General features: G+C 35.6%; 1 protein-coding gene across 2 annotated transcripts in view; it reads left to right on the plus strand.

The window, feature by feature from the left end:
* Positions 1-10,874, plus strand: part of CCDC169 (coiled-coil domain containing 169) — a 72,970-nt gene extending 62,096 nt beyond the window's left edge. The window contains exons 8-9 of one of the 2 annotated variants that reach the window (XM_074216027.1): positions 3,144-3,197; positions 9,535-10,871. In XM_074216027.1, coding sequence (XP_074072128.1) covers positions 3,144-3,197; positions 9,535-9,634 — 154 coding nt within the window. In that variant the 3' untranslated portion in view covers positions 9,635-10,871. Of the gene's footprint in view, positions 1-3,143; positions 3,198-9,534 lie in introns of both variants that reach the window. The other variant, XM_074216028.1, reaches the window with a different exon arrangement.
* Positions 10,875-11,222: the final 348 nt, after the last annotated feature.

Here is an 11,222-nt window from a genome sequence, read left to right on the forward strand (position 1 = left end):
TAAATACTGTGGAGCCATAGTCAGAAATCCCACAAGATTTAGCAGTTTTGACAATAAAGAAATTGAGGGCTTGGAATACAGTATTCTGGAAGGCAAAGGAGCTAGAATTACAACCTAGAATCATCTACCCAATAAAACTTAAGTATATTCTTTTGGAGGGGAAATGGCAGTATAGGACTTTCAAATATTTCTGATGAAAAGAATTGAATAGAATTTGACATTCAAACACAAAACTCAAGAAAAGCATAAAAAAGTAAAAATGAAAGAGAAATAATGGTCTTAATAAGATTAAACTGTTTACATTCCTCTCTGAGTAGATGACACACATAAATGCTAATTTTTCATTATTAAGGCAGTTAGTAGTCTACAGAGATGGCATGAGGGCAAATAGATTGTATGGAATGATCTCCCAAAAAATAGATGGTAAGAAAGAAGGATGCACCAGGAGAAGGGGGAAAGGAAAGGAAGAATGAGGCATTTATATCACATAAAAATTACACAAGGAAAAGATTTTACAATGAAAGGGAAACTAGGAGGCTGACAACACTTGAACCTCGCTCTCTATCTGAAGTGGTTCAAAGGGAGAAGGATATGTATGTACACTCAATTGGCATAGAAAATTATCTTAACAAAGAAATAGTTATAGAAAGGGCTAACAGATAATGGAAGAGATGCTAGGAGGGAGGGCAGATTAAGCGAAGACTGGTAAGAAGCAAAATAGACTTTTGAGGAGAGACTTCTTAAAAAAATATGATAGTTAAATGCACAGTAATAACTGTGAATGATGATAGAATGAATTCATCCATAAAGGGTTAAGATAATAGAAAAAATCAGAAACCAGGATTCAGTAATAGGTTGTTTACAGAAAATACAGTTTTAACAAAGAGGGTTAAAATGAGGTGCTAGAGCAGAATCTATTATATTTCAACTTGTAAAAAAAAAGCAAGGTGACAATTAAATCTCAAACAAAGCAAAAACAAAAATAGACCTGATTAAAAGAAATTAGCAGGGAAAGTACATCTTGCTAAAGGTATCAATAGACATGAAATAATATATACCAAATACATACCAAAAAGAAGAAATAATATATATCAAATATATACTAAAAGGCAGAACATTCAAATTTTTTATTTTATTTTTTCAATTACATGCAAAGAAATAAGCAGGGAAAGTAGATCTTATTAAAAGGCACATAGACAGTGACATAATTTAAATATGAAACATATCAAAAGGCAGAACATCCAAATTTTTTTCAATTTTTTTTTAATTTCATGCAAAGATAAGGCTGCCTTTGAGTTCCACATTTTTCTACCTCTTTCCCATACCTCCTTTTCCCATTGCATCAAGCAATCTGATATAGTTTTTACATGAATAATCATGTTGAATATAAGCATCCAAATTCTTAAAGGAAAAATTAGAATTATAGGAGGAAATTGACAGTAAAACTACTTCTCAGCTTTCCCCTGAGTTAGATACTCTTATCATAAGATTAATGAGAAAGAAATCAGAGATGAATAGAATTTTAGAAAAGTTAAATATGATAGAATGGAAATAAAAAGGGGTATGCCCTTTTCAGTTATACATGGCACCTCCACAAAAAGTTACCAGGGACTTACAAAACCTCACAACCAGGGATGTACAAAACCTCACATCCAAATGCAGAAAAACAGAAATATTAAATGCATCCTTTTCAGACCATATTGTATATATATTAAAATATAATCAAAAACTAATCTAATCATAAAGAATGAATGAGTAAAAAAATCATAAAAATAATTTCATTAAAGATTTTGACAATAATGACACATCATACCAAAATTTGTGGAATGCAGCAAAGCAGTGCTTAAGGGAAATTTAATATCTTTAAATGCTTATATTAACAAAAAACAGGAGCGAGAAGATCAATGAACTAAGCATGCATTAAAAAGAAAAACTAGAAAATGAATAAATTAAAAATTCCCAATTAAAAACCAAAATGGAAAATCTAAAACTCAAAAGAAAGATTAAGAAAATTTAAAGTAAAAAATTGATCTAATAAGTTAAACTAGGAGCTGGTTTTATCACACCAATGAAATAGATTAACCAAGAAAAAACTAAATTACTAGTGCAATAAGTAAAAAGAATGAATGCACCATCAATAAAAATGAAATTAAAGCAATTATTAGGAGCTAGTTTCCCTAATTATATCCCAATAAAAATGATTATCAGAATGAAATGAAAGGTTATTATCAAAAATAAAAATTACCCAGATTAACAGAAGAGGAAATAAAATACATAAATATTATCTTAGAAAAAAGAAATTGAACAAAGCTTAAATGACCTTCCTAAGAAAAAATCCACAGAATCAGATGGATTTATAAGTGAATTCTATCAAACTTTTAAGAAAAAATTCCAAATACTAAATAGTTTGAGAAAATTGGTAAGTTCTACCAAATTACTTTTATAACAAAAATATAGTTCTGATAAGTAAACCAGGGATAAAAGAGGGACAAAATATATAAAATATACAAAATAAATGTAAAAAATTCATATGGGGAAACATGTAAAAATTATATTATCTATATGTATACATGTATAAACATATGTGTGTGCATGTGTATATACATATAGGCAACTCTTTTGTGTTGGCAAAGAATTAGAAACTGAGGTTATCTCAGTATTAAGCTCTATTAAGGTCCTCTACTCTTCCTATGGATTCATGAACAAATACTTGCAAAAACTTGTACATTTTATTCAAGGATGTTAGGTTGCATCTAGTCTCATAGATGGGCAATGTGATGGGGAAGTGCATCCTTATTTTCTCACTAAAGGAACAAATATAGCAGAAACATAGATGGCTACATGCTCACCTTGCAAATGTGTACTAGGAAATGTAGAGTAAGTGTGGACCAAAGGTCAAAACAACAACCCCACACTTGCCTTTCCAATTTGAGGGAAATATACTTTTTTGTTACACTAGAAATAAAACCCCTATAAGGCTATCTTAATAATCTGCTTGTATGTGCCTGACCCCCCAGGTTAAGAAGAACTTTTAGGCCATTCCCTTCCTGAATCATCACATTTCACCTCAGGGATAGGAGATAGTTACATCCCATTTGCCAAACCATTTCCTAACCTTGTTTTCCATTTTTTTCATTACACAGAACCAATGGACTAACAATATGGTACAAGCTCAAAGGGGTTGAGAACTGTGAAAGGTTAGTGATCTTTTTCCAAATAAAAGTGAACTTGTTTTTCCAGTCAGTATGTCAGTATAATTTAGTGTTGTATTTAAGTTTGTCTTACTGCTTGCCAAAAATATCATTCAAATCCTGGGTATCAGATGCCATACCTACCAGAGGTATCCCATCCTCTGAGAACAAAGGGACTCATGCATCTTTTAAGCATGTGGGCCAGCTAAAGGCAAGGCTAGCATGTTGGATAAGATGCACATAAATGATGGGTTTTTCTGTTCTCCCAACCCCAGGGGCATGAAAAACAGGGCAATAAGCAGAAAAAAAGAGTCTAATTATCAAGGTCAAATAAACCAGCAGCCAAGGACCACTGACTGGTGTTGGGAGTCTCCTTTCAGCTTAGCTGGGTCCAAGGGCTGATCAGGGGCTGCTTCCTCTGCTAAGCTGAGATCAATCATGGCAGGTATCACACAGGGGCAATATATCCTGACTGTCCATTCAGCAACTCTGATGACAGTAAGACTCATCAGTAGGACCTGGAAAGTTTCATTTCAGAAGGGCTGGAGTCTACTTATCTTTCTGAAGTTGTGGCTCCATTCTGGCTTAAATGAATGCACCATCTCTTCTAAAGGCAGAGTCTGCATCAAGACCACTTCCTTTCTAGCTCATGAAGGAGAACTAGACAGAGACAGAGACAGGTTTTCATCCCCTCTGGCCTGACTCATATTTGGAGGGTCCAGTCCCTGAGTAACATTTACCAAACAATTTCAAAAGGTGACAATCCACAACCCTGCCTACTACAATTTCTTAATTGGAACAACACAAGGGGAAGTACCTGAGGCTGTTTTAACTGTGTTTCCTGATATCGTTTTTTCCAAAAGGGTCTTATCTTTCCTGTTTAGCCACTGAATTTTCCCTGATGGCTCAGAGTAAATAAGGTGTGTATAGGCTCAGGGTTATTCCCCCAAAACTTGGAGAGATGCTTAGTTATTTCTGATGTCAAGTGAGCCCTTGGTATATTATGGGAGGTCAAAATCTTAGTATTATGCATTTGGTCAGATGCTGCATTGTTGTTGTCACCAGAAAGGCCTCTAATCAAATAGCTCAATTGATCTCTGCACACCAAAACATCTATAGCCCATTGACTTTGGCAATTCAATAAAGTCAAATGGTAGGGTTACCCACTTTATCCCCCCTTGATGTTGACAAAAATGGTAGCTAGAGACCATATGATAGGCCTCTGCATAAACACGAGGCAAACCATGACTGGAGAACTTGCAGAATAGGTATCTTGTTTCCTATATGTCCCTGTAAGAGTAACCAATTTGGCACAGAATGCTTTATTTCTGGTTATCCAGATGTCAATTTTGATACCTGTGACTAAAGAAGATATAATTAAGGTGTGGGCTAGCAGAGAGAATAAACTGTTTGGTAGCTCTTGAGGAGCCCAATGTCCATTTTGCTACCTCATCTGCAAATTGGTTGTCACTTTACAAAAATGACTGCCCTCTAGGATGGGCCAGGCAGTGCATTATGGAGATGGCTCCAGGGAACAAAATAGCTCTAAGAAGTTGGTCGATAAGTAGGGCATAGGTTGTTGGTTTACCATTTGTGATGATACCATGGTACTTTCCTAAGATGCCAATGTCATGACAGACTCCCAAAGGTGTATTAGGTATCTCTGTAAATAGTCATTTAAGAGTCCTTAGCCAATTGGCATGACCTAGGCAGTACTACCAGTTTGGCTTCTTGTACCCCAAGTACATCACAGTGCAATTCCAATCCACAGTCCAGGGTACACAATCACTCCCCCAGATTCATCATATCCCATTTTCATAAAAGGGGAACCTTCTGTGAACAATGTGAGACCTCCAAGAGAATAGCTATGAGGTCAGGCTATGGGTTCCTTTGACCTCAGTTCTTTTAAGGCTCAATTGACCAACACCTCATCATCTTTCAAAACTTCAGGAAAGAGAATGAATGGATTAAAGATATTAACAGTGCTACATGGAGAGATTAGGATCATACCAAAGACTCACTTCATAAGTAACCATTTGCTGGTGGGAAAAAGCTTGAATTTTGGACTGGAACATAATGGCAGCAACACGATGAGTTGAAGGTCCAAGGACAAGGGTTTGGGTCATTTTGACAGATAGTCATGAGTACCCAAGGGCACCTCATAGCACCTTATGCCACCAGATCAAATTGGCAGCAAATCGCCCTATGATAGGGCTCCAGATTTAGAGTAAGAAATTCCAAGAACTGCTCCCCATTCACATACAAAAAGGGGGGGTGGAGACTTGTCCTTATTGTGCAATACTAGATTTGTTAGGACATCTATCATCTGTTTTACCAGCCTGAAGGTGTGGGCATCTTTAGCTCTATAAGCAACTAGTTTCTTGGCAAGTTTTCCTAGTACTGAAATCCAAGGGCAGCATATACCACATCGCTCAACAGGGCACTGTCCTTGTGTTTTGTTTTTGGTATTAGCATTGAAGAATACCTTGGATCCTATCATTTGTCAAGGCCTTTGTCTTGAGGCCTAGTTCATATCCCAGGGATTGCACTTTGGGAGGGGAAAATTGTAACTTTAAAGGAGATATGATGAGGCCTTTTTCATAAAGACTACATAGGAGAAAAACAGTATCTTTCTTAAGGCTCCCTAGAAAGGAGAGGCAAGTGCATTAACTCATCAACATTTTGAAATAAGGTGGACCTCCTCTGGGACAGGTGCACATCTTGTAGGACTGTGACAGAACTTTTGTGAGATTTACAATTCTTCTGGAGGCAGGCTGATCTAATTTGGTGGCCTTTCCATGTAAAGGCAAAAAGGTCCTAAGAGTCAAGGTCTACTAGAACACCAAAAAAGCACACAAATCAATAACAGAATATACTTTCATATTGTAAAGAAAGCTGGTAATAGAAACAGGATTTGGGACTTCTGAGGCTCTTGGGGTGACAAAATTATTGATAGCTTTACTTTCCTGGACAAAACCATATACAGACAGGCCTTCATCTTCCACCTTATTCTTCTTATCTGGCAGTACAGGGGTTTTGCAATGTAGCTATCACCCCACCCCTAGATGGATATGAGTAGCAATGAGTTTCTGAATAGGTTCAACAGCCTCTAAATTAATCTGTTGCACACAATGGGGTGGTCCATCCTTAGAATGAATTTGTGGTTCTGATGATAATATGAACCCTCGCATCCATGTGGGTTCCATCCCCACAAAATGGCAGGTAAGTTTCATAACATGAGAGACAAATTAGTCGCTATGGATCCCATAAACTTTTTAAGTTTCTTTAAAGTTGCCTAATGAGCTAAATCTGTTCCTTTAGATTTTTAACCTACCTCTCCCCAAATAATGGCCTCAAGTTTATATAATATTTCTTTCCCACACAATGACATAGGGACATTAATGAAAAGGAATGAAAATATGTTTAAGGTCCAATAACTATTTTTAAGTAGAGTTGTTTCTTTAAAAGCACTCTCAAATAAGGACCCCTTAACTATCCCCCAGTCCTCTTCAACATTCCCAAGAAACATCACTAGTTCCCAACTACATATCTCTTCTTATCACTGTAAATATCTTATCCCATAAGCTCACCATTGAAAGAATATTCCCTCCACTGTTGTTCTAAATTTCCCTTTCTGGTCTTTTCTTCCTCCTCCGCATCACTTCCTTTATAGCGATTACCAAAATCTTCACCTTCTTAAACTTACTAAGTTCCTTTTTCTTCTGCCCATCAAACACAACAAAATTCCCCTAAGTTTACTAGTGGTTTCCCACTCCATTCTGGGAAGAATTTATGAACATAATCACAAATATTTACTGTTGAATAATAACATAAGCTAAAGCAATGTAGATCATGGTCATTTTCTGTATCTAACTGAATACATTTCTGGGCAGCAGCACACAAATATAGAAAGCTTGGAATGTTCACCTGAATTTTGTGTAGTGTCATGGAATTTTTCCCAGTGTGTTGGTTGTTGGGCAGCATGTTCCAGAAGGTTATTTTTGCATCACTGAACATTTCCAAATCCCCATCTATTCTGGGCCACGTGGCCCTCATATATTCATCCTCTAACTTTACAACATAGCACAGGACAGGACAGGACCTTTGTCTACTCATCCTTTGTGAGGGGGGCATCTAATAACTCATCATCCTCCCAAATGGTGTTATGATTTCTTATAATGGTTCTGATTTTCTTAATGATAGTGACAGGGTCCATATAAAAGGGTGAAGTGAATTATTGCCATAATATAAATTTTCTGGTAAAAAGGAGATATGCATTTTCCTCCAATTATTCCCTAATCAAAATAGTTTTTAAGGAACCATGGTCTTTGGTTCTAAGAAATCCAGATTATATAGTTGTGGTTTGATGATAAGAACTGACACTTCTAATGGGCATGGTAATGAAAGGCAGTCTTAGTTTGAAAGTTCTACCCAAGAGGTATAATTCATTTATCTAGGCAGGCTCTAGATCTAAAATCCATAGATCTGGGCATGCATAGCTGACTATGAACAAAGGTCCTGTATTTAACTGGCCATATTTGCTAAATACAAAGTCCAGTCCAACCTGAGCTATACCACTAAAGTTTTAGACATTCCCAGATGAACTGGCAGTTTTTCCTTAGCCCATGCTTTTAACAGCTTGCTTAAGAGGAAGCTAATAGGAGGTATACTCTATCCCAATCCTATACCTGTATTCCTTTGACTACTCTGTCCTTGGAGAACTAATATGGGGTCAAGATTAGTTATTACCCTCTGCCTTTTCCTTCATACAGAAGCATTCCCATGTGGCCATGCACAAATGAGAAAGACTCAAGTTTGGGGCTTGGCCCCTTAATCAAACTGCAATCAAAAGTCCATGTACTTGTGATAAGAGTTGAAATAGGTTGACCCAGTCATGTGAGGAAAGGTTTCTGTCATGATCACCAAAATTGCTTAAAAATATACATACATGTATACATACACACAGATATATGTGTGTGTGTGTTTCTGTGTGTATCTGTGTATATATTGCTTTGGGCCTAAACCTGGTCATTGAGGAAAAGAAAGGCTAAAAGAATTTTATTATTAGCACACCAATGCAACAAGCAGTTGGGAGTGCACTGGCACTGATTTCAAATCACAAGCAGCTTTATAGACAAGAGTAAACAACTTCCATATATGGAAAAATATGTTGATTGGCACATGTATCATGAAGAAATGGGTTTTGCACTGTTTTAGCTCCCCCCCCCCGTGTCTTAAGTGCACACACACATACACAAGGGTATTTTTGAACTGCCATCTCCTAAAGACTGGTTGTTCACATACCCAAGGTTTCAAACATAGAGATCATTCAGACTGACTTGCATAGGTAGTTAACTTTGCACAATGAAATCTATTCTTTAGAAAAAAATCAACTTGGCACCTCATCTGAGGATGGTTCAGAATGGGGAAAGATTGAAGCAGGACAAAAAGCATTAAGAATGCACCAGACCACAAAAAAAAAAGAGAACAAAAAAATTGCTAGTATTAAAAATGAAAAAAGGATACTTCACAAAGAATGAAGAAAAATATCAGAAAACATTTTGTCCAGTTATGTCAAAGAAAACAAATAGCATAAATGAATATTCACAAAAATATTGTTCTTATAAACAGAAAAAAATAGAGTATTTAAATAACTAGGTCTCTTAAAAAAAAATTATACCATAAATTAGTTCCCAAAAGAAAAAAAATTCCATGACCAGACATTACAGGTGAATTCAATCCAACTTTCAAAGGAAAATTGATTTCAGTGTTAGATAAGCAGATTTTTTAAAATTGGGTAAAGGGTCCTAATACACAGTACTGTAGATAGAGCACAAATCTCATAGTCTAATTGCTGAGGTGTGCATTTCCATATATTTTCTTTTCTGTTCCAATTAAATGCTATACAGCTGATTATATGCTATTGTAATAGATCAATAAATAGTTAGACTCAAAATGACTTCATTTCCCTATTTCATATGGGGATGGAAACTTGAGACCCACAAGCACACTTAATGAGAAAATCATCCTCTTCATATCCTATCTCCTACTTTTACAATAAACCTAATTCTAAAGGGCTAGTGCTGACTGACATTTGGGAGACATAACCACCATCCAAGAAGTATTAGCAGGATATTGTTAAATACACATAATTAAAAAATCAGTTAACCTTTTACCTTCTAAGAATACTATTATTATTAAATTATGTTGATTACATAAAATACACAAATACATCACAAAAAAACAAAAAATATCAACATGCAGTTCTCCCATAGGAAATGTTTCTATAACTTAAAATGGTGAATGACATTAAATGATTAGCATTTGCTTTTTTTTTTAATAGGGGAAGAAGGATTCCAGCAAACTGGAAGACATCAGATATCAAGAAAGGCCCCTTTAAAAAGACTGCAAGAACAAATCATCTTCCAAAACTAAATAGTTGACTCTAGACAGTGACTGACCTTGTTTTTTTTTTTTTTAACCTATGATATTCAGGCTATCCATTTAGTACTCAGTACCTTTATTGAGGGAATGAAATAGATAAGAAAGGACTGACTACCAGATTGCAAAGCTCTGGCTCCTGTGACCAAATCCTCTCTTGACAGCACAGAGGTAGCTTTCTCAAGTGGTCATAGCTTTGATAGCACTGCCAAGATTTTGAGAGAAAAATGGAGAAAGGGATTGGGTGTGTATTTCTCCCCCCCCCATTTTACCCTCTAATTTGGTCCATGCTATGGCTATTACTTGTTTCTATGCATTAATTTACTTTGGCCTAATTTTAGAGATAAATCCATTTGGCTTTGAGTTGAATAAGTCAGAATAGTAAGCCATTGAATCAGCTACTTGTTGTAGGGGTTATAATATTTTCTTAAGGAATTTTTTGACTTTCTAGAACTGTTTTCTAGGTCTGACACACATCACTTACTGGTGGTGTTTCAGATTTTCAAAAGTAACTGAGTAATAGACACTAGCTTCAAATAGTCAAAATTTTATTCAGAATATATATTAATGAATACCAAGTGTTTTTCTTGGAAGTCTTTCTTTAAACTTTCACTTGCTATCTCCAGTAAGAGCGTTTATGATGATCCTTTTATGTGAATATATATTGTAAAAAAAATGATATACATTCCTACTTATTTACATGCTGTCTTCTATTTTAGAATACAAGCTCCTTGAGGGCATGGTGGTTTTTGTGTTTTTGCCTTTATATCACTAGTGCTTAGCATTGAGCCTGACCCAAGGTAAATGCCTAATAAATGCTGCTTGAGTGATTGAATTGTACAGTTATACCATAAGAAATAGTGAAATAATTTTTATATTGAAGTATTTCATCTATTTCTAAATTCATATGAATACCACAAACTTAGAAAAAATCAACATAAGTACAATCTTTCACACATTATTCAGAGAGATATTTATTCTGAGAGGTTTCTGAAACAAATGTTTCCTAGTATTTGACATTAGACTTACCCTAGGTAACATTTTCCTAAAGGTATCATGTCACAGATCATTCGCCAAATCAATTATTTCTGATTTACATAGGGTTAGTGTGAATTGATATTCAAAAATATCCTGTGTGAAGTTATTTTGCAATGTCAGTAATGTCTTATAATACTTGTCAAATTGTGAAATCACATAAAAAGTCATCTTTTCTAAAAAAATTTTAAAAATATGGAAAATGAATTAAAGAGTACTTAAAATCCAAATGACGGCTTCCAGTGCCTTACTATAATCGGAAAGTAGTAGTGGATTCTCCAGGGGCATAAGTTCTAGATGATACCACCAGAATATGATGTATGACTGTTGTCCAAAGACCAAGCTAGTTAAGTGCAGAGAAACATCATGATGTTGGCTAATAGGAGATAAAATATCTTCAAAAACAGCAATGCAGGGGCGGCTAGGTGGCACAGTGGATAAAGCACCGGCCCTGGAGTCAGGAGTACCTAAGTTCAAATCCAGTCTCAGACACTTAATAATTACCTAGCTGTGTGGCCTTGGGTAAGCCACTTAACCCAATTTGCCTTGCAAAAA

The sequence above is a fragment of the Macrotis lagotis genome, chromosome 1 (assembly GCF_037893015.1).
Source record: "Macrotis lagotis isolate mMagLag1 chromosome 1, bilby.v1.9.chrom.fasta, whole genome shotgun sequence".
NCBI lineage: Eukaryota > Metazoa > Chordata > Mammalia > Peramelemorphia > Peramelidae > Macrotis > Macrotis lagotis.